Source organism: Podarcis bocagei (assembly GCF_964188305.1).
Source record: "Podarcis bocagei genome assembly, chromosome: 4".
Taxonomy (NCBI): Eukaryota; Metazoa; Chordata; class Lepidosauria; order Squamata; family Lacertidae; genus Podarcis; species Podarcis bocagei.
Window position 1 is genome coordinate 83884480 of NC_138128.1, and position 24798 is coordinate 83909277.

The following is a 24798-nucleotide window of genomic DNA, read 5'->3' on the forward strand; positions in this document are numbered from 1 at the left end:
AGGATAGCTCAGTCAGTACAGAATGAGGGTCATGGGTTTGAGCCCACATTAGACAAAAGATTCCTGCATTGCAGGGGGGTTGGACTAGATGACCCTGATGCTCCTTTCCAACTCTACAATTCTATGAATGCTGCCCTTGACAGAAAAGGGTTGCCCATCCCTGGGTTAGAGGGCTTCTGATTCTAGGGAAATTCAGCCTTGTCCAGATTACAGCAATCCATTTCACTTTATATTGTCCAGTGTTACAGCAAATGCGTTTGGAGGACTGCAGAAAGCTAGCGGAAAGTGAGGCTTCATGAATGCCTTGGCCAGTAAAAGCTTGTTAAACAAACCTTGAGGTACTGCTAGCTAAGGTTTAATCTCCTCCTTGCAGGAGATGCTGGGTATCTTGTGGTTGAGAAGCTGACTATCCAGCCTGCTACAACTTACTCTGTTTTCTACAGTAGGGCTTTAGAGCAGATGGCCTCTTCAGCCTGAGGTGTTCTGGCACAGCATGAGTACAAAGACAAAGTTGCATGACAGGGAACATAAATACATAGACTTACACATCACTTTGTGTTGTGTAGATGTGATCAAAGAGAGATTCAATTGCCATCCACTTCACAGGTATCCGACCCTGGCAGGAAAATAAAGAACTATTACTGCTTGCAAGTTCTGTTTAGCACTGCTTCTCATGTCACATTTGTTTTCATTTCACTTTTGTCACATTTAACATGCATGTTGTCAAGTAGTCTCATATGCCTTTTATCAGAAAATGTGCATTTCATTCATATGGATTACAGCAAAACATGGATGCACCGGGAAAACCCTTGGATTGAAAGTAAATAGCTTGCACAAGATCAAAAACAGAAGGCTACATACACAGGTTTTACACAACCTATATTAGCTGTTCCTTTTTACAATCTCAAGGCACACAAAAGTTTGTGCACTGATGAGTCCTGCTAGACATGTTTCAATGTGTGTGTCCAGAAGTTCTCTTACTAATGTGTATAGTTTCCTTATCAATTTATCAATCCCAGGCTGCCAGTGACTGTGTTTATACCTTGCTCCTCTTGACGTAAGAGTCCTCCTCATAAACATCTCGTGACAAACCGAAGTCAGAAATCTTCATCTTACGCCCTTCGGCTACTAAGACATTTCTGGCTGCTAAATCACGATGTACAAGCTTTGGGGAAAAGAAAGAAAGATGTTTAGCTGTCATGTATGCTTACTTGGAAGGCTGCAAAGAGAGGGTGAGAATGAGGGACGCCATACCTTCATTTCAGCAAGGTACTGCATTCCACGAGATATCTGCCATGCAAACGAGATCAGGTCACCCATGGTTAAGGCTCGCTCGTCCGGATTGTCCAGGTAGCTGGAATTCCTGTTGGCATCACTCCCCATATAGCTGGGCCCAACTTTCCGGCTTTCCCTCAGAAAACTCCTCAAGGAGCCATATTTAGCATATTCGACTATTAAGTACAAAGGCCCTGAGGCATAAAAAGATACATAAAAATGATTGTTCTCAATAATTAGTAAAGCAGCATATCAGCAAGATTTATACACCTTGTACTTAAAAACAAACAAACACCTGCACCCCAAAAAACCCATTTAATTTTGTTACCTATTTTAACAGTCTAGTCCTAGGCATGCTTACTCAGACTTAAGTCCCACTAAGATCCACGGGTCTTACTCCCTTGCAGCACTACAGCCTAAATTATGCATATCAAGCAAATCTGAATATACAGTGGTACCTCAGGTTACATATGCTTCAGGTTGCAGACGCTTCAGGTTACAGACTCCGCTAACCCAGAAATAGTACCTCAGGTTAAGAACTTTGCTTCAGGATGAGAACAGAAATCGTGCTCCGGCGGCGCAGCGGCAGCAGGAGGCCCCATTAGCTAAAGTGGTGCTTCAGGTTAAGAACAGTTTCAGGTTAAGAACAGACCTCCAGAACAAATTAAGTTCTTAACCCGAGTTACCACTGTATAAACTTCTCTATGAAAAAGAGCACAACAAAACCCAGTGCTATAAGGTGAATTCTTATGTTCAGAAGTGTTCTCCCACCATGGAGACAGGTAATTGAAAAGCAATCAATTGTGTTACGCTGCATTTCTTCCAAAGTCGGACAGATAAATTGTGATGTTTCCTTGGTTTTATGGAATGTTTAAGGAAGATTTCTATGCAAATTGGTCTGTGCAGAGAAACCAATCAAAAGCACTCAGTTTAAGGTATGAACATTATTTTCTGCAGCCTGTGGTAATCCTCACAGTATCTTGTGCTCCCTGCACACTAATTACAGTGGTTTGTTAAAGCTCTCAAGTATAGATTCCTGCAGAAAAGATCCTGACATTTCAGTCCATTAGCAAGCTTTGCCTCATCACAGCCACCCACATGAATGCTTTCCCCCATGCTACAATATTGAACACAGAGGCCTGGAGGTTCAAAGCTCTCCTATCCCAGCTTTAACAGAATGTAGAGAATATAAGCATCCAAACCAGAAACAGCAGGATTCCTAGCATTCTCCCCTATTGTACCAGGCTAACAAGAGAGTGCGAAGCTTGTATCAATTTTACTCATTCACCAACCTTAAAACCTAGCTCTGTATTTATCTTTGTTAGGCAGGGCTTTGTGTCTTCTCTGATTTAAAAATAACAACACCCTGAAATTCCAGGCCAAATGAATCCAAATTTTATATACACAAAAGCAGGATGCTGCAGCCTGTATACATTATTCGAATTAAATACATCTGCATAGACTTTGTGTAATTTATCTTGCTTGTGCTAGCCATAGGAGGGACAAGATGCTAAGCAGGGCACTAAAACTCTGACCCCAGGGACTCCTATGGAATCCTGCTCCCAGGGCTTTGGAGACGACAAAAACCTTCCCCACATGCCGTCAGCCACAAATGAAATTCTTATAAATTGTGCCATATGGAAACATATAATGAATGTGGCTGATTAGCAAGTTCAGAAACTGGGGGTGCTGCTGAATATATGGCTGCACAAATCAACCAACTTCAGTATGGCAGTATAACAAATCACAAGCCAGTCCCTTAAGGCACAGTTCCCCTTCAAATGTGAGACTGTTGCTATGCAACAACAATTGCCATCAGATCTATTGAAATGAATGCCTAAGTTACCAGACTAATAATTCCCCCTCTGGCTGTTTTATTGCACCGTCCTATGGAATATTATTTCTAAACTAAGCATCTGTCACTTACTGTATTGACCTGAATATAAGCCTCACTTTCCCCCCAAATTCCGACCATGAAAATTTTAAGTGTGGCTTATATTCACGACCTTATGGTATGCAGCCAGGAACGCAGCAAAGCAGCGCCCACCCCATGTGTAGTCCCCCGTCCTCTCCCCCAAGGCCAGGAAGCGAGAGAGCGAGGAACAGGAAAGGCCTCCAGCAATGACAGTGCACCTCCCACCCACCCACCTAGCATGCAGCCAGGAGCAGCAAGGAAGGGAACAGCTTATATTCAGGGTTTTTTCCCCTTCCCCTCCCCCTCCAATTTTAAAGGTGCGGCTTATATTTGAGTGTGGCTTATATTTGGGCCAATACGGTAATTGACCAAATCCAAAAAGTTATCAGTAAGGTGTATGTGTGTTTCTTACTTGTTTTGCTGGATTGTACCTATCACTGTGAAAGTGTCCCTGTCATGTCCAAAGCAGGTGGCCGCAGATACTACCATTTTAGCTGACTAATACACATGTAATGGGAGTATTTCAATATCTAAGACGTCAGCACCTTTGTCCCATAAAGCCCGGTGATTCTGCAAGCCGCCTCCTTAGCCCAGATTTCTGTTGATCTTTTCACCAGAAAATCAATCACATCCAATGCGAAGGTAGGGCCCAAAAACAGGCCCCCAGTGGAATATGTTTGGAAGTAGGAATGACCAGAGCAGTGAAAGTGCCACAGCAGAAATAAAAGGCAGCCTCCTCTGCTGATGGATACTTTGGGGCACAGGACTGAAAAACTGATTGATTGACTGTGCCAAGCTTGTATTTCTCTTGCGGCACTCTGGGGATTACATACCGTCTCTTATTTTATATACAGGCAACTCCCCATTTCCATGGGGCTTGCGCTCCAGGTCACAGCGCACATCAACAGAATGCGCATAAGCCCACCCTGCCCCTGTCCTACCGCATTCCTCCAGGTCCAAAAGGACCCGTGCGTCAGCAGTCATCCTAAATTGGACATGCCTAAAATGGTCCCCACTTGTATAACGTGTGACTCTCACTTACCATCTTGGCTGCAAGCTCCATAGAGTTTAATGACATGTGGATGGTTGACCTGTTTCAAAAGATTGAACTCTGAATGCAGATCTCTCAGCTCGCTTTGGGAAGCATTTTCTGCAGAACAGGGCAATGGAAGAAATACCATATATTAATTACAAACACTATTCCCATAATATTGAAATACTGACATACTACTGGCACTTACTGGTTGCAAATAAACATCTTAAACAAATTAGGGGCAAGGTGTTCCTTGTTTTAATTATTCATGTAAACCACTCTGGGAGCCTTTTTCAGCTGAAGAGCAGGTTTAAAATGCCTTAAATGAATAATGTATAGAAAGCCTGAAAGTGCTTCCTTGATTTCTACCCACGTGGAAGAAATTAGCCTCTTCCAATCCAGAGAAGAGGGTACTGAGAGGCATGAAGTGAATCAGGCTTGTTTATTTTCATGAAAGAATCTTAAATTATCTTGAAAACACTTGCTCCACTAGATTCTCTAACTGACACCCACCTTTAACAGTTGGGTTGCCATAACAACCCCTCATGTCTCAGCCCTAACCTTCTAATCACTCTATTGCAAAGGAAGCTGTAGCAGGTAGGGAACAAATGCAGGCCAAACTGCTCCTGTATTCTTTGATGGCTTTGAGTATCTTGCCTGAAAAACTTGCTGCGATGTGGTGGCAAAGAGAAACAGTGAGAACCACTTGAGAACATTAAAGAAGAAATCTAACTGAAACTGCTCCTCTTACAGTAATATTTTGCAGATGATTCAGCACCAAAAAGTCAGGTCTGTTGCTAATATCCCCTTGTTCTTGGGGGGACGGACACTGTTACTGCATACTCAGTGGAACCTGGAAGCAGATGCTGAGAATTAAGGTATCTGAAACTTCCTCTTTGCACTGTAGGCATGATGATAGCTAGCTCCTGCTTGGTCACAATATTAACTGGGTGATACAGGTTAATGTCCCGCTACCTTGCAGGACATCTTTGGGAGAAGACAAGACTAAGGAGTAAACTCTACCCAAATTTGGAGTCCTTAAGATGGTTGGATGGTGTCCAGTAAACCACCTTCTAGCAACTCCGGCAGCCAAGCTGGTGCCCAATGTATTGCTATGCTTTCCTTTGGACCACATCAACAAGGCTCTCATCTGGGCAGCCCAGGACCTCCATACACACTGCCCAAGCTTGCGCCCCTGAGAGGTCACTTTGGTGTTGCTAACGCAGCAAAAACAGCACATGAGGCAACAGTTATGAGTCACCGATCTCTGTAGCCCCAGCAGACACTGTGATTCTCCAGCAGTTTGACTTCACCTCGGAGGCACACCCCATTGTCTCTCGAGACAGATGGATGCCAACAAGAGGCTAATAATGCCTTAACTGCTCTTTGAGGTTTATAACATTCTGCCTGGTACAGATATCTCAACTAGATGATCTTCAGCTTTTTAATAGCCCTACCATTTCATAACTTGAAATTGTTATTACTACTTTGCAGAGATGGGTAATACGACCTTTCATCTCCCTTGGTTCACCCATCACTGCTTCCCCTGATATACTGCAGCCCAATGCCAATGTGTTTGGGAAAGGGGAAGTGGCCCCACGCCAGGCCAAGTGCGTTCTCTCTTCACTCTGGACATATCTAAGCTAAGAGTTTCCCGACCATTCTGCATGCAGGAAAAGGAAGGCAGATGAAGGAGAGCAAAAGGAACAATGGGCATACCCATGGGCAAGCTGGCCTTCCTCCCAAGCTACTGCTTCGCTTCTGTCACACTCTGCTGTGACAAACCAAATACTCTAGATCTGGCCATTGTATATCGATAGAGCAGCTATAGTTAGAGAGAAAGATCTGGTGAGCATGTTGCTCTTTCGCATCTTATGTGTGACAATGAGGTGCTATTTTTATACTGTACTCTAAAGTATCTGTAAGAAAGAGTTCAGCTAAAGCTGAAAAGCGCAGCATTTTTAGAATGCTCTTGAAATGCCTCTGTTGAGATGACAATTTAAGTGAGCTACATTGGCCAAGCTAAGTCAAGTTGTCCTTGTGCCCCGTGGAAGTGACTGCCCTCATCAATGAAGCACAGGGGGAAATGTCAGAATATAAATAGAACGCTTTAGGACATCCGGCTGGAATGTATGTGGGATCCGGCAGCTTTTTGCTTCCAAGCTGGACCTCTGTCATAATTTACCAAATCATTTGCAGATATTTCCAGGCGCTTGCAGAAAAAGTACCTTTTAGCATTTTGACTGCAACAGTAGTATAGCCAGCCTTCCCCTTAAGCCTGAAAGCAGTTGCCTTGACGACTTTCCCGAATTCTCCTTCTCCAAGCGTTTTGCCAAGCACCAGGTTCTTCCGAGGAAATTCCCACTTTGGATCTTCCTGTGTTAGAGGAAAAGTAAATCTCATGAGACAGAAGAGTAACAGCATATGATGGGGGCACTTCCCTCTCCTTTCCACTGCAGGTCATCTGATACTGTTTCCAACCTGCCTTCTCTCTCTGCCAAATGGGGAAGAAAGGCCCCAATACCTTCTTTAATCTGCCAATAGTTCTATTCCCTTGCAAAAGAAGTTTCTGCCTCATTAGCAGGTAATTTTAGATACTAATAATAAAAAATACAGTGGGTGTAAGGTTGAGCTTATCTTATGGTTGTTGCAAGTTAGCCAAGTGTGGTATGTGCGTTTTTCTTTCCATTAAAGATTTCTCCAGCACTCTCCCCTTTCCTTGGCTGTTTGTGCTTCCTGATCTGAAAAAGCCCTAAGGGAGGAGATACCTGGGCTTTAATTGAAGCACAGGGACCTGGGGATGCTGAGCTACCGGGAGCCAGAGAGCAATACACTCACTGATTTTGTTTTAAAGGAAGCCCTTCCTTTCACCTTAATCTGCCCGCCCCCCAATATCTTTAAAATGAGTCCACTGGGGCTGGGCGATATAAGCTTTTCAGCATCACGGTATATCACCAGCCAAACATCGTGGCCTGCCGATGTTGAAAAAACAAGCTGCATTGCTGCCAGCCTGCCAGGCGCCTGGTGAAATCGCCACAGCTCTCATCATGGGAGCTGAGGTGATTTCACCCCAGCCCCTAGCAGTCTGGGACAAGGCAGCTTGTTTGTATGCTTAGCTGGGGCACAAGAAGGCTCCCAATCCCCAGCAGAGCCATGCCCGGAGCTCTCCCCACTTGCGTGGGAGCCAGCGCTGGGCTGGGGGAGCCTTTAACTGCTCAGTTGAGGGGAGCGGTAACTGAACACTCCTCAGCCAAGCAGTTAAAAGATGCAGATTGCAGCCTTTTTGTCCCTCTGTGCAGTATGAGGGCAGAGTGGGATGGCGGTTTCACTCCGTGATATATCGCTGGTGAAGCCGTCACCACTCCTGAGTCCCTCTGCTAACAACACTCGCTGGAGAAAGTCGCTAGCAGAGGGACTCAGGAGTGGTGGTGGTTTCACCAGTGATACACTGATGAGTGAAGCTGACCTCACAGTCTGCTCCTTGTACTCCTCATATTGATATATTGCCCAGGGCTAGAGACAACCTTCACTTTCTTTTCTTATAAACTGATGGATAATGGTTGAAAAAACCACAGAGGATAACTTTTGGCAGAGCAATAATATATACCAGACCAGGCGAACCCAAATGGTTTTTCCCCCCCTGCTTGCCAAACACAGTGGCTGAAGTGACACACTCCTTCTGCACTGAAGAAGATTCTGAGGCCTGATCAAAAAACATCCATGGAAATTTATTGGACTAGTTCCCAACCCTGAAGTTCCCAGGTGCGGTTGCCCTTTATAAAACTACGAAGCCAGTATATGCACATGATAGGTGGCAATTAGGGTGAAAACTATCTGCGCTCCTGCCATCAGTGTTGCCAGAAATGAGAAGTAAATGCTCTTGGGTAAAAATATTTCCCCACTTTATAAGCTTGAGGAAACGAAAGGGGAAGGGAGGCTTGTTTTAGAATTCAACCATTCATCTCAAACAATTGCCTTTCTGTTTCGGGAACCTATCAAGCTTGACAGTCACAGAACAGTGATGACTGTATAAACCAACAGAGAAACAAAAGCAAACAGCATACTTGCCTCCATGAAAGTACCATCCCCTAACATCTAAATATAGCCTAGGGAGACAAATGAGATGCACAAAAAGACAGTGTTTCACTGGCAAAAGCTCCCCAAAATGCCTCCAACATTGATTCCCCGTTGTGCAGAGAAGGATTTTTAAGGCTATGACACTAGTAACCACATTGAGCTTAATGTTCCTGGAACTGAGCCTTCACCCTCTGTCCTTTCGTGTATATGCACCAGATTACCATTTAAACAGAATTCTGTTTTGCTTAGGCATTAAGTGAGCATTATTAATTTGGCTGCTTTTTCTGCATAGCTTATAATGGGACTTTTAAGGTTGGTAACCTGTGGCTCTGTGATCATTTCATAAACTAGATTCCATAAAATTATTTGGTGCAAATTAAGGTAGCATATGGGTCTGAAGAATATTTCCACTATTGATGTTACTCTTCATTTTTATGTGACATTTATTTATTTATTACCTCATTCTACTCCAGTGGCCCAGGGCAAATGCCAGTGGCTATGGTGGCTCATTTACTAGAAGCAATGCATTTAGCACCAACCCTGAAAGTGCATACTCAATTCTGACCAAACTAAGCCTCATAGAGCAAAATATACACCAGTAGGCCTAGTTTGGTCAGAATCGAGTATACACTTCCAAAGTTAAAGCTAAATACATTACTTCTGGTGAATGAGCCACCATGGCTGCTAGAGGCCTCTAAAATTCTGTGTCCCGGGCTTTTTAGACTTGACAACCCATGTACTGTCTGAAACCAAAGGGGTGCCTTGGTTACCAGATGTGAAATATATTGTTATTACCGTATTGGCCTGAATATAAGCCTCACTTTTTCCCCAAATTCCAACCGTGAAACGTTATATATTCACGACCTTACGGTATGCAGCCAGGAGCAGCAAGGAATGGAGCAGCTTAGATTCAGGTATTTTTTTCTTTTCCCCCTTCCAATTTTAAAGGTGCAGCTTATATTTGGGCCAATATGGTATTTTCAGCTCTCCTACCCCAGTATATTGGCTGCACCTACAGAAGTCTAGCCAGGTTCAAGAACCTGACTGGAAAGGGAGCCTGCAATGTGCAAGCAAGGCTGGAGAATGTCACGTGCCAAATCTTACTTCATCCTCCAGCTAGTAACACACAAGTCATCTCAGAGGCCTTTGCAGTGACACAGAGGCCTCAGGGGTGGCCTGTTACTGGTGCAAAACCAGAATGTGGTTCTCTTACAGGGTGCTCAGCCAAGTCAGTGCTGTTGGAAGTGAGCCCCCCCAAGGGATGAGAGGCCACTTTTTAGAAAATGGGAGAGGAGGAAGTACAGCATGTGACACTCACAGCCCCTGCAATCCTTCCCTGTGTCAGGCTGTGTGTTGTAAGGCTCTCTGCAGTCACCCTTCTTCCCCATGGCAAACGAAAGGCTTGTCTGCCAAGTAGGAAGCAGCAGTGCATAGCAACTGAGACCCCCAATATGATGCAGGAAGGATAGCAAGGGGGCCGGGAAAACCCAAGTTTGGTCATTCCTGACCTAGTCAGTAGAACTACGTATGCAAACATGTAGTCTCAAATCATAGTAAAACAAAAGCTCAGGATAAAGGCAGGTGGCCATGATGACCACAAGCTATCTTTTTATTTTTAAAAAGACTGCTATTCATTTGGCTTTTTAAAAGCTGAAATTTTCTCAAGCAAGCAAACGGGTTTTAGTATTGTACTAGTATGGCTGATACAGCTACAGTGAGGAGCAGCCAAACTAGGTTGCTAGGAAACGCTAAAATAATTAGTTGCAGACTTTTGGAGGGACTAGTTAACTGTAATCTAATTGTTCATTCCAGTAGAACAAGCGGTCATTTATGGTTCCATACCAAAGGACGTACAACTAACAAACAAGCTATTGTATTAGGTGGAACAACCACAGAATTGAATGGAACGTTTTCTATTCATATGGGTCTAATTTTCAGGCAGATAAACTTGCAGCAAGTTGTTTTCCAAGATCTCAAACGCCATATGAATATTGGCCATACGCGAAGAAAGGAAACTGAACGAATTACATTAATAAGTAGCATTATGCATAGGATTCCCACCCCCTGCATTAAGGGATAAATTGTTGGTAGCTGCATGCCAGCTGTGGGTGGGGCCAGTGCCCCTTGTAGGTAGGGCCCCCCTTAACTCTTTCTGCCCCCTTCTGTATATCTCTCTGCCCAAGACAGCTATCAACTATCAGAAAAGAGACAGATTACTCCTGCCAGAGGTCTGAACTGATCTCTTGAAGAGGGGCCTTTCCTCTCTCTTCCTTCCATTCATTTCTGCTCCCCCTCTCTCCCTGCTGCCAGTTTTTCCTCTTCCACCCTCCTCCTCTCCTTCACTTCTGTGTAAGTTTCCATATTTACAAGCAACTACCGCTTAAAGTAACAGTAGCCTTTATTAGAGCAAACCTAAATCTTCAAGAAACAGTAACAGGTTTAAGTATAGCAGACCCTCCAAGTTGTCCCTATTTTCTAAGGACGTCCCTGATTTAGACAAGCCATCTTGGTTTTTTATTTGATCCTGGAATGTCCCACTTTTCTTTAGGATGTATAGGGACGTTTTTTAAAAAAAATAACAATTAATGCTTTTATATATGTTGGGAGCTGCTCAGAGTGGCTGGGGCAACCCAGTAAGATGTGTGGGTTATAAACAGTAAAATTATTATCATGGAATGGGATGTCCCTATTTTCATGGAATAAATGTTGGAGGGTATGGTATAATATTTACCTTATTTTACCCTTTAAAGAACAACTTGTTGCTTTTATTTACTTATATTGTGAACCTGGCTTGTTTTATGCCAAACTGAAAGTACCACTGCTACTATGTAGATTTAAGGCTCTAGTAAACAGCAGACACAGTAAAGATACAAGGTGGCAGCTGTTAGAAGGATTTGAAAAATAAATACAATGGTGGGAGTAAAGCAGGAACTCTTCCGCACACTTGGTAAATCAGCAGTAGTAAATAGAAGCTGATTCTCCATATGCCTCGAATGGTAAGTAGCTGAAAACTGGAAAAACTTACAGGTATTTTAAACGTGTCTACTGACATCTGGTTCTCAGAGTCCATTGATGGTCGACGGACATTTGTCGATGAGTAGCTTATGGGGTATGACTGGGCAGGGCGGCGGAAGGTCATCTCTGCAGAAGCAATAGGTGGCTTTGGAGAATTCTTGTGATAGCGATGGATGAAGTAGGAAGAAAGGAGTACTGAAATAATGAAGGATAGCAGGACTCCTCCTGCAATCACAGTTTTGCACATGTAATCACACAATGGCTCTGTGGATAAAGAATAATTTGGTCATGGCACTTGCCGCAATTTTTTTCTTTCCATGCCAATTAACAATCACATTTAAAGCACCTCTATTGAAAGCAAGTATTAGGAGAAAACAACTTGAGAAGTAGAGGAACACCTACATCAGCTACCTAACATACTCTCAGATGTTAAAGCAGCTTTTACTGTTGCTAAAAAGCTGCTATACTTGCTCCCTAAAATCAGCAGGCTGCATTGAACAGTGTTGCCAAATCAAGCCAACTGTGTAGCTTGAGATACACCTTCTGTCTTTAGTTCTTCTCAGTCCCATCTCACTCAATCTTTAATTTTCTTTACTCTCCCTTTTGATCAAGAGTTAATTAAAGGATAATGTCAGCCATTAAATGGGGGGGGGAGTCCTTGGAAAATTAAAAGTGCTTGCTCTTTCTTCATTTCCATCTCTATTTAAAAATGATAATCTAAACATCACAATAATTATCTCCATATTGTATTACTACTGCTATTACCATAGTGCAATCAGTGTACATGGCCACAGGGAATTTCCCATCCTCTGGAAGCTGATTTTATTAACAAATGAGTTGCGGCCAGCATCTTATGAGTGCCTGCCATTGACAAAGCTTTGGGGCAAGGAAGCTCACAACACAATTGCCCCCAACTCATGCAATGTGTGCTACTTTACAGTATAGTCAGGGAGATGCTTTTGGGTATTGTGGAGAGCACATATCCCAGCTGTAAGTCATCGGCATGTGGAATCCAGAATCCACAACCAGCACACAGTGACCTGAGGGCAGTCAGTAAGGAGATGGTGACAGTTATGTGTGGAAGTTTATTTCCATTAGCGAAGGCATGAGGATGATCACTCATTTCAATGTGCTCCTACATCAAAATCTCATTGTGTACTGAATGTTTCCTTGGCAGGAAGAAATACACTATCTTTCAGTTTCCATCTGCGGTTGTGTCCTGTATGCACCCTTCCATCCCATGTACATGTGAGAGAGAAAGAGGAAGAGCACACACAGAGAAGTTTTTATCTATCAAAGATGGAAGTGTTGGCGCATTCAATAGCACAAGCGTAAAGTCAGTAAATAAACTTCAGACTTACCTCTGATATCATCTTTCTCGCAGTAACAGCTAGTTCCTGGAAAGCAGTGACAAACTCCATGTCCTGCCTTGATTCCCAGTCCATTCAGGCCTTTCTGGTGGCCACCAACAATGTTGGTCCCTAAATTAAACACAAATGTGAGCATGCATCATTCCCCAGCCAGGGCTCAAAATATCATGTCAGTATGTTCTGTGGGTTTATCCTGTTGAGCATTTGAAATTTCGTTTGTAAAAACATGAGAAACAAATCTGGGCGCAAAAACTGGCATCTGTCTTTGGAGCTTAGCTCTAAGAAGCAATCACATGATACCTTGTTTTGTGTGGCTATTATGATGATTATCCGTTGCTGCCACAAAACAGCCTGCCTTAAAATATGACAGTAGAGACAAACGTGAAACGGAATTCACAATGGTGTATAGATTTGCTGTACGTGCAAAAGCAGCTGCACCACTGCTAGCTTTACTTTACTGGAAATAGTCTTCGAAGCTATAATCCTGCCCACTATGCCATGACTGAGTTCTAGCAAATCAATGACGCTTATCCATATGCAACTGTATGCATCAATCTATGCACACAATATGTTGCCAGACCCGGACTTAGGGTGTGTGTGTGTGAGAGAGAGAGAGAGAGGGGGGGGGAGCTGCTGGTGTCCTGAGTGGCAAGGTGAGAGGGGTGGCAATCTGCATCCTACCCTGGTGACAACACAGCAGCAGGAACCACACTGAAAGGGACCCTTCAAAGCACTGAGCACAGGGATGGCGATCTGCTCATTTCTCTCTTCCCCACCATTGATTGGCAGGGGAAGAGACAAAGCTGGCATTTGCAAATGGAGCGTCTCTGCTTTGCTGCTCTTGCTTGCAAAACATAGCTTTCTTTCTCCCCTCCCCACAAGCTGGTAGAACGGGAGAGACAGACAGCATTTGGAAATGGGCATCACTTCTCTTGCAGCAATAGGTGGAACGGACTTATTCCCCTAGTGCCATTGTGGTGGCTGTGGTTGGGTGCTCAAGAACAGATTCAAATAAAATACAAGGCAGGTTGATGCTACAGCATAGCAAAGGAGGATGGGGAAACAGGCATGGGTAGGAGGAGGTGATTTGGAAGCAATGGAGAATGGCCAGTCTTCCTCAATAAGGGCATCTTCCAGAATACAACTTCCATGAGCTCCAGCTAGTGTGGCTACCATTCGGGGGGGGGGGAGTTGTAGTCCAACACAACTGGAAGGGTTTGGGAAGACCACTGGGAGGTGTGAGGGATAGCGAAAGCAGGACATGACAATAATAGAAAAATTATTGGGTTGTATGAGTGTCAAGGAAAAGAATGGACTATCCATTAGCTTTTGCCTGCCTAACATCTGCATGTATTCCTCTAATGAGCTCTAAAGATGAATTGTTGCTTCCAAGGGAAAATGTAGGGTATACTTGCTTACTGGGGGTGGGGGTAAAAAGCAATGTTTTGCCAATGCATGCATGCATGCGTGACGAGGAAGAAACAGTCTGGTTTTGAAATGTAGCAGTAGGTGGGACAAAGGTCTGAGTTTTGCAGCTGACAGGAAAAACTGGATGGGTGGTCCAAGTGGATTCTGTTTGCTTTGGGGAAAACTGATTGTATTTTATAGATGAGCATTTTCTCTCTGTGCTTGTCTGCTGTCCCATGTTCAGTGTGTGTATACTTGTAAATAAACAGATGTCCCCCAAAAATGCCTTGTGTTTCCAGTGCTCTCTCCTCATAAGAAAATGAACCTTGCAGCAGTTTCCAGTGGAAGTTCCTACCGCAGAGGGATGTGGGGAACCATATGTTTAAACAGAAGATTTTTCATCAAGGCTCAGCAAACCAGTCAGTGCCAGCTGATGATGAGAATCCATTAAGAAGTGCACAGGCATTCCCGAATATAAGAGAAGCATAGAATTTTGCTTACAATACCACAATGCTGAGTCTGCTTCCTACTATCGCACAGTTCTGTGCAAGGGCAAGCTGCCCCTAGAAGAATGAACCCCACTTTAATTTGTGGTCTGGGTATCAAGAGATAATGTACGATGTGATAGGTGTACCTGTCACACACATGAGTGCACCTGTGTCTTCTGAGACTCAACATGCCAGGCCAGTATCTGAATGGGTGAATAGCTGGGAACCCTTACAGCCCATTGCCATTGCTTATTCAAAGTAAATCCCACTGGGTTTAACCAAGGGGGTCAAATGGAGGACTGCAGCACATGAATGCTACCCTGAGCATACTTAGCTACAATACATAGGTAACTAAGAAATACACACACATTAAATTTGGACTTCAGCCCAGTATAGCGCACAGGAGGAGGATAATGGGAGAACCAGGAAAATAATATCCCTTTTCACTTCTTGGAAGAATCAGTTTAGCCTTTTTTCCTATTATATTTCCTCATCTTAAATGGCAATAAAGATACTTAACAACTTTTGCAGAGTGCTCAGAGACACTCTGGCTCAAGGCACTCAACAAAAGTGCTAAGTATAACTACATTATATAACCCTTTAACTGAACATTAAACTATCCAGGCAGGATGTATGCTATTACTGAATATAACCACTCAACCCAGTAACTATGGAACTAGAACTCATGGTGCAGTTCTGGTGCAACATCAGAGCCTAAAGTGAGAATTATCACATTTAAATAAAATAGAAACCAATACCTTCAAGACATAACCTTTCTTTAAAAAAATTATTTTGGATCTATGTTGTGTTTTTAATTCCAGTTCATTTTTTTGAGATAGCCACCCTGAAACTCTGGGCATCTTCAGAAGTAGCCACTAATGCAGAGTGGCTGTGGTTGGACCAAAATAAAACAACTAGCAGAGAAAAACCAAGTAGAAAATCTTTTGTTACGTTCCTAGAGTAGTTCTTTGGGTCATGGCTATTTTCAAAAAACAATAAAATAAAATACAGAATAAGCACATTCTAATGTTTATACAGGCACCCTGCATAAATCAGTCTGAATGCAAAAAGTAACACAGCTGTTATCTGCCTTAAAAGAAACTTGCACAACCTTGAAGACAGTTGTAAACGTTTTGGCCCTGGTTCACATTTAAGATAAAGCAACAGCTTGACCCAGAAGTAGGAAAGCAAAACTCAAGAGAAAAGAAAATTGAGAGGTGTCGATTCCATACTTGTGCAATCTTGAGGGCATATTTTTTTATCTCTGCTCTCAACAGCGTCACAGATAGCATCCGGGCAGGTCTTGATGCTTGGACTGCAGGTGGAATAGTTTGTTGTTATTCCTAAGAACAAGAAACAAAAGAAGGAACTTAGCATGTTGTGGCCTCAGCATCTTTACACTGCAAGATGAGCTACTGAAAAATTACCCTTTATGCTCCCTAAAGTGATGCTGCATGAAACCGTCAAAGGAAAGACTGTAATTATATTTATTTTTCAGTTCAGGTGACTTTCTGAATCTGAAAGCTCTTTCTACACCTCTTCAAATAAGTTGATTAGGACTTTGCTAAATTTTAGCAGCAAACATTTACAAGGCAAATTGGTTCCTTCAGGCCTTGGAACACCCCCTGAAGAAGCACATAGTAATTCTTCTTTTGTGTGTGTGTGTGTGTGTGTGTGTGTGTGTGTGTGTTTATCACAGCCACTGTTCCAGCTGCTTGCTGTACACCTCCAAGACTGAATCAAACTGATCCTAATATAAGTTGTCTCCATGGCAATTTACTATATTGGTCTGAAGGAATTCACCTTTAAATACATATGCTGCCACTCCAAACAAAGCTATCTTATCAGCGACTCATTATGTAATAGATGACATAGCACTATTCTTCTTTCCTGCACAAAATCTCATACAAAAGTGTTTGTCTAAGAGAAGGATGAGAGGAATTGAGAGTGTATTTGACTTCTTATAGGTTGCAATCACAATATCTGATTTCACAGTATCTTTAAGTATCACCTCTCAAACACACACACACACACACACACACACACACACACACACACACACACACAGTAGTAAAGGCTGCTCAAGGAATAAAATGATCAATTAATATTAATATGTTTGCAACTCAGGGTAACAAAGAATGCCCTGAATGTCCTCAATATCCGACTGAGGTTCCCAGTGACAGAATTGCCCATGCTCTTCAATGCTCTCTTCAGATCTGCCCTACTCTAGATTCCCATTCAATTGCTGAATGTCTGGACATACCTTTACCACTTCCCTGTCTCCATTGGCATTTTCCCATTAGCGCTCCAAGGCCACCACACTCTTCACATTCTGATCGGGTCTTGCTCATCGAACATGAGTCTGGGCAACCATCATCGGTATGTATAGCTACAAAGAAGAGGAGGAGAAGGGCTATACCACCACCAGAAAATTATGTAAGCGTCTACCCAATGCTTACAAAATGCAAAGAGCATATTCTTTCCTTTGAATTCAAAGGATTTCATCCAACAACACAGTTCTGTGTTGCTCTCTAGAGTGAGAGAAGGGAGGGTGTTAACAGGCTCCCTGTGGCCTATATCTCACATGCAAGGGCTGCTGCATTAAAAGGCCTGAAAACCAAATATTTTGCATATTCAAGTATTTGAGGCTTTGCATATTCAGAGCTCATATCACCACCAAGACCAAAGCCCAGAGACAACTTACGTGATCCATCAAGGACAATGGTAACATGGGTGAGCGCTTCCTTCCTGCTCTGCTCTTCTTTAGCTAGTACAGCATACTGGATTTCTTTACAGTCAGGTCTCTGTAGCACAGCAGAATCATTCACGTAGAGGGTCCCATACTGGTCTTCAGGGCCCTGAGCAATCTCCACAGCATAGCAGCTGACATTGGGGGTCTGTAAGCTATAGGTGACGTTGACGCCATAAAACCTCATGCAGTTGTCAATGCAGATTTTTCCTATCTGGGCTCAAAGAAAAAGGGAAATCATCATCAAAAATGCCACCAGCAACAAACATACCGAAGCAGCACTAATGGTGGCCTCATGCATGTTATCAACAGTTAATATCATAGAGAAGCAACAGTATATTCAGAGATGCTAATGCTCTGCAACTCTGGACACAATTTCACACATTGCGGGATCCGATGACAACTGGATTGGTAGAAATACTTGTTTGCAGGCGAAACAATAATTTTCTTGCTCATGTGGTTGGGGAAACCACATTTAAATATGTGAAGAAGCATCTATAAAGGGCTCCCAAATTTAAAGCCATACTATCCACACTTGTATGTCAATAAATCCCTTGCATTCCGCAGAGCTTACTTCCAAGCAGATTTGCATAGGACTGGGCTGTAAGCATGATTTTCTATGGCCCTGCATTGCTTTCCTCCTCTCACACCCATCAAACCATGGTGGAATTGCTTTGGGGTGTGCTCTTTCACACGTACGCGAACACTGCAACCAAGTAGGTGGGGCCAACTGAAAGGGACTTTCCTGACTGGCAACCTGACAGTAGCCAACATTCAACAACTAAAACGCTAACAGGTTTATTGTGGCATAAGCTTTCACAGACTAAGACACATTGAGTGATCTCCCTCGTAGATAGGTCACACACATGCACACACAGAGATGCGTGCAGAAGATAACACTGCAAACAGCAGATCCCAAAAGCCATGAATTTCACACATTATAGAAGGCATGTGACATTTCAATGCAAAGTTAACGGTAAATACTATTATGTACATTTGACCTTTGCACAGATGGGCTATGTACCTCTATATATAATGGCCTTTGGGGCACATTGTTTACAGATCCCATCTCTCTCTTTTCATATACACACATACACCCCAAGGGTAACTCTGCAAACATCTGATGAACCGAGCTCAATTAGTGCCCCACGATGTTTTTGTTCTACAACCAGACAAGAAAACACAAATTTAAAAAGATACAGCATCTCATTTCATTTGTATGTATCTCTATCCCCAACTGCAATCCAAATGGAAAGTATGTGTACTGTGAGATTCACAGCAGCTTTCCCTCCTTAAAAAATCACACGTGATAATTTTGCCTGAGAACAAGTGGATAGAGCCTCCTTTTTGAAGCCACTGGGGGGTTAAATCCTATTTTTGATGTGGGACAGGCTGCTGCCAGGCCACGTTCATGATTCTTCATTCATTCACTTGACTGTCAAAATGGAGAAATGGCATCAGCCCAAATGTTCATTGCTTCTTCATACTCTCATATTCTCCTCGGGGCAAAAGGCCATTTTGCCTTTGCGTTAGTTCATCCTGAACTTCCCCCTGTGCTAGCTAATCATTCCAGGTTATGCTTAATACTTCAAGAATGTGGAGTGCCACCCTCTAGGGAGGGAGCTGCTTGAATCAAATTCCTTGCTGCAGATCTTAAATTGACACCCAAATCGAGAGGAAGGAGGGGAGATGCTATGCCCCAAATCATATGCACACCGGGTTATGTACCAACCTGATATGGTGAAGGCAGAAGCTTGCCTCCTTCCCTCCTGGGGCAAGAACCAAACAAACTGGGGCTGCACATGACTGGGCATTTGCATGGAGCACTTGGCTTAGGTGAGAAGATACCTGCACAGCAGAGAGAGCAAGCTTGCTAGCTATCTTCCCCCTTAGAAGGCAGTAACAATTATTACCTACAACTACCACCCTTCAAATTGAACGAGGAAGGGAGGGTGCTGATTTCCTGTGTCTGTAAACAGAGATGGAATGGCACTTCTTATGGAAGGGTAAGCTCCAGATCCCAAGTATTTTGATTATTTCCTCTCTTCCTGAAAATCTGCATTAGAAAGTTTCCACAGGACAAAACAGTAAATAAGTTGATGCCTGAACTCCACATGCTGATAAATGCAAGCCAGTCTGAAGAAAACCTGAAGCAAGCCTGAAGCACAAACATATGGAATGCATCTGTAATGTATATTCAATCTACAAGACTCGGGAGGAGGCATTCCAAGTCTATTTTTGTACGCTGTTCAAAAATGGGGGAGAAACAATGTTATGCTAATTATAGGGGTGAAGAGGAATGTTTAGTTTGGTTAATCCATTCAGTCTTACTTTTAAAACTTCATTTATTTAGTTATTTCATTCATATATTTTTTTATATTATTTAGTTTTCATCTCCCATTGCCTTCAATAGGATACCCAGTTTCTGTTTTGCTGCTTTTGCAACTTTTTTGGGGGGGGGGTTCTTGATCCAATTAACATTAAGCTTTCAGAAATTCTCATCCAAGGGATCCTATCTGAAATTTTAGACAGAAAAGAACAAGGGAACCGATTTTATAGACAATAAAAAGGCAAAGCCCAACAGCGATGTAAACTAACTGTAAATAGAACTAACTTTGCAAATTTAACTAAAGACACTCATTGGAACAGCAAAAACACACCAGGTGCAATCAGAACTCCAAGTCTGCCGTGTTGGGTAGGTTAGGATACAACAGACCTGAGACCTTCACTGTCGAGGGGGAAACAGACAAGTATAAAATACCCCTTCCAGCTGAAGTCACATAGGAAGTAATGGGCTGGGCCCAATCTGGGGAAATCAACCCCACACTAGGTACACTTTTTGCAGTAGGTGCCTAACAGGAGTAAAAGATTGCTAAGCCACTAGCCAACATGACACCTGTGTCTATAAGCTAACTCTTGTATGACTTTTGTTTTGCAGATCACAACCACACAGGTTGCAGAGGCGCCTGGCATCAACCATAGGAGGCACGCATGATACGTGCTCAGCCACTCCAGACACGCTCTGCTTCTTCCCCTGTGCTGCAGGGGGAGAATGATGCTCTGGTGCCATACCAGGGTCCTGGGTGGCCACCAGGGAGAGACTGGTGCTCCATTATCCAATGCTGAAGGCCATCAATCTAGCTATGGTTAGGATGTGAGCTGTGGTGTCATCGCCACTACTGATGTGCCTGCTCACCTCCACCTGCCACATCTGAGAGGGAGTGTCCCCTATGGGAGCAAGGGGTATTTGGTCTGCCTGTCATTACTGCATGCTGCTGTGACTGTGTGGGCTTCCATGGCTCCAATAGAGCTCTCCTTCGCATTGCTCTCTTTGTGTTGTCATGGTTTCTTGATTTATGGGGGAGCATGCGGGGGCTGTGATTGCTGTGCATTTCAGGGGTGCCAGTGTGTGTACATGCATTTGTTTACAGTGTTGCACCGGGGTGTGCTTGTTATGTGCATGTGTTGGTGGCTGTGTGTGTTTTGGGTGGCTGGTACGTCAGGATTTGGTGTCACTGGTGGAAATTGTATGTCTTTGTCTCCACTGCCAGGTGTGGGTGTTTTCTGCTTGCCACAGTGTCTTTCAGCCACTGCCAAGTGGATTTTGGATGTAGCAGTTTTTGCGTTGACAAATTACCAGCAGCCATTAACCACTGTGGACCCATGAAGCTTAAATTGCTCTGCAACTATGTGGGTGCCACTTGCTCCCCCAGTCTCCCCCAATTCATACGCTTGCACAGGCTGTGGGTGCTATCCAACATTAATCTACTTAGAGTACGATTTACCAAGATTGTGTAACTTTTAATTAATGTATTTCTCTAAAATATAAACTGCAAATCACTTCATCGGGAGAGATTGGTCCCTTCTTCCTCTCCCGGTGCCCATTAAAAACCAACTGTCCTGTGAGCAGGAGAGGAAGCAGCAGCAAATTGTCGTAAGTGCCACCTCTTTAAATAGCCTATTTTTACTGCCTTAATCATATGTTGCTGTTTTTATCAATCTAACGTACGCCACTCTAGGAGCCTTGTCAAGCGATGAGGGAGATGAAAATACTTTAAGTAAGTAAACACAAGGGAGTGGGGAGAGGTAGGAGTAATACAGTGAGAAGTGGATTGAAAATGTTTCAAGGAACTGCAAGGGGGTGACTGAGTGGGAACTGTTTTTGTGAAAGACAAGGAACAAACCAACCAAAAGACAGACCTGCAAATATTCATTAATGGAGGAGAAAATCTGCAGGGGCAAAAACAAAAACCCAAGCATTCTCTCTCTCTTTTATAGACTTTCACAATTCCCTCTGCTTAGCACTATGATTGGAAGGTTCTATGGGGGGAAAGACCAACTAGAATGTTGGACACTTTGGTTACAATGTGTTTGAGCTGAAGACCGGGCAGACTCCTGACACACTGCTTTCTCTGAAACCTCCATCTGACCTATTCTGACTCATAAGGGGTGGGGATGAAAGCTAAAATAGTTTTGAGTATCAGATTATTTATACGATGCTTGGAATCATTTCGGAACTCGTGCATTCGTTTCTTTAATAAAAACGAATGAAACAAAGGGGCCCTTCATTTCATCTTGCCCATTCATTAAAAAAAATGAATGTACACTCAGCTAGTATTCTAGATCTACTGAAAGACAAACAACATATAGCGGGGTAAATATGTAGGAAATGAGGGAGTAGTATGATCTAGCACAGGGTAGGCTGATGGGTGGTACATGCTCAGCAGTGGAAGTCAGCAGGGAGGGTTGCCTAGTGCTTAACCCAGCTGCCATCACTGCAAGACTCACATGAGGTGCGCTGAATTTTTGATGCTTTCTAAACAACTGGACTTTTTTTAAAAAAAGGTCAAAATCCCTAATATGAACATTTTCATACCTTTTGAGTGGCCCTGAAATTGCCTACTATGATGTCACTTTTCAAGACTCCCTAGAACAACCCCACACAGCCAAGGTTTGACACACTACAATATTCAACCTAGAGGGACTGGTTTCTACAAGCCTAGAAGTGCAGCAGTGGACAGACTTTAACAAGGAAGAAACTCTACACCTTGCACATCAGAGCTGAGAAGCTGTATGAGAAGAGGACCAGGGTAGCCATTGAGACATCTCCCTTCTGGAATGAAACTCCCCAGAATGAAACTCCCCAGAAATGGCAGGGGACTCTGTGCTCTCTTTCCAACCTGAGAGGAAGCACTCCTTAGCAAAACACGCCCGCCCTTGGCACAAGAAATTCTACTATTTTTTTTTATTTAAAAAAAGTTGGAAAGACAACAAAGGACATAATCAACTTCTGAAGGATATTCATTTATATAAACGTTTTCCGGCACTGTAAATTCCAAGCTGAATTTCCAAATGGAACAAAAGAGCGCACAATCCTTACTTGTGAAAAGTTGGCAGCATTTCTGTTCACTGTGAACTGATATGTCACGTTTGAAAACTGGATGCTGATTGGAAGAATGGTGACATTGAAGTGGAGCATCAGGGATTTGTTAAGCCCCTGGTATTCTGTGTCGTTCACAATAACGTCCACCTGGTGGGAGCTGCTTTCAGTAACTGAAATGCTCTTGCCTAACACCAGTCCTGCAGAAACAGAAGACTGGACTCATTAAGTTCGCAATACATAAACACTTCAGGGATATTCTCTCGAGGAAAGAGAAAGGCGGTCAAGAGAGACATCCAGTGGACACAGAAAGCAGGGCAAAAACGGCTGGTTTGGCATGCAGGAGTGAAAAAGGCACCCTAAGAGCAGATTGTAGAATCAGAGTGTCATAGAATTGGAAGGGGCCACAAGGATCGTTTAGCCCAACCCCCTGCAATGCAGGCATCTTTTGCCCAAAGTGGGGCTCAAACCCACAACTTTGAGATTAAGAGTCTCAAACTCTACAATGTAGAGCTTGTGGCGAAAATTGGGCACAGGCATAACGGTGTGCAGAGCTCTGTTCTATAAGACAAATAAAAAAACCCACTAAGCATGTGCATCAGAGAGAAACAGAAGAAACAATCTTATTTGGAACAGTTACATGACCCAACATAGGCTCTTCAGCCCTTTTTCAATCATACTTGTCACAGAGATGTGTCTGGCCCCTTCATTATGCAGTTTTCATCAGCCATACTTCTTTACTCTGGCCTTGGACACTTCAGATATATATTTTAGGACCTACCGTATTTTCCTGATTGTAATTAGTGTAAACTGCTTTTAATACAGCGGACCCCCGGGTTATGTTACTTTCAGGTTTCACCGCGCATGCATGTGCAGAAGCGCTCTATCACGCCATGCACATGCGCAGAAGCGGCACCTCTAGATGCGGACTTTTTGGGGTACGTACGGACCCCTTGAACAAATGAAGTTCATATCAGGAGGGTCCACTGTATTGTATTTTAAAATAACAACAACCTGCAGGAGAATGCAGGTGAAAGTCTCATTTTTGATCCGATAAACCATGGCTTGTTGGACCAAGATTGTTATTTCTGAACCAGAACAGTTATTAGACTTTCATTTAAAGGAAACAGTATTACTATTCATTGTACAGACTGGAATATAATCTGACCATATGTCTTTGCACAACAGTTGCAATTAAAAGCTCTTGGTTTCTTGTCACCATATAAATATTGAAAAGGCCAGTTAATTCCATCTCCTAAAATTTGAAAATGCTCCAAACCATCTTGAACTTTAAAATTGTTAACTGGTTTATTTTAGGACACAAATCTTTATCTTTAGTCCACTAACGCAACTGGGAATTATGCCAACAAATGAACTGAACTGAAGGTACTGAACATGAACCGTTGAGCTGTGAGCACAATGGCATTCCATTGTTGGTTAGGATTTTCAAGCATACCTGGCAAGTTCCCATGGTTTGCATATTCTTGCCTTCCATAGTAAAGGCAGTTTATTGTAAGGGATTTAGTTAATAAAAGGCAACCTTGGTTTCTTTGAACATCTGAAAACTGAAACACTTTTCCATGGCAAAATCCAACTGTTGCTCCAATTCCACAAGGGAGGGCCATGTCTGTTGCTGGTGTATATCTCAACATAAATAAATAATTACAGTGCAGTGCTCAAACAGGTCCTAGTTTGTTGCAAAGCATGGGAGATTATACTTCCACCAATGGTGATTAGTCAGGTCTGTTATCTGTGAAAGGGATAATGTGGAACACTCCACATGTTCTGGACTATGACGCCCATAATTCCTGGCCATTGGCCATTCTGGCTGAATCTGATGGGACTTTTAGTTCAGAATGTCTGGAGGTTACCAGGTTGTCTACCCTGATTTATGACTATTCTATACTGCCCCTACTGGCTGAAAGGATTATTGCTACAGCATCACAATTTTCTCTTTAGCACTGGCCACTGGACCACAATGCATTATTATCTCATGACATTCCCTGCCTTCCCGGAAGTCTGATACTATTATTTATTATCTCACATCTCCAGCTTATGATTCAAAAGCTGGATAAAGCAGCAAAAAGAG

General features: G+C 43.1%; 1 protein-coding gene across 6 annotated transcripts in view; it reads right to left on the bottom strand.

Annotated features, from left to right (window-relative positions):
- RET (ret proto-oncogene) overlaps positions 1–24798 on the bottom strand; it is a 115297-nt gene that overhangs the window by 12913 nt on the left and 77586 nt on the right. For all 6 annotated transcript variants that reach the window (XM_081191295.1, XM_081191297.1, XM_081191296.1 and 3 more), the window contains 11 exons: positions 22710–22909; positions 17285–17543; positions 16844–16969; positions 15813–15923; positions 12677–12796; positions 11326–11579; positions 6452–6599; positions 4233–4340; positions 1255–1469; positions 1043–1165; positions 546–616 (listed from right to left, as the gene is read on the bottom strand). In XM_081191295.1, the coding sequence (XP_081047421.1) occupies positions 546–616; positions 1043–1165; positions 1255–1469; positions 4233–4340; positions 6452–6599; positions 11326–11579; positions 12677–12796; positions 15813–15923; positions 16844–16969; positions 17285–17543; positions 22710–22909 (1735 nt within the window). The remainder of the gene's footprint in view (positions 1–545; positions 617–1042; positions 1166–1254; positions 1470–4232; positions 4341–6451; positions 6600–11325; positions 11580–12676; positions 12797–15812; positions 15924–16843; positions 16970–17284; positions 17544–22709; positions 22910–24798) is intronic.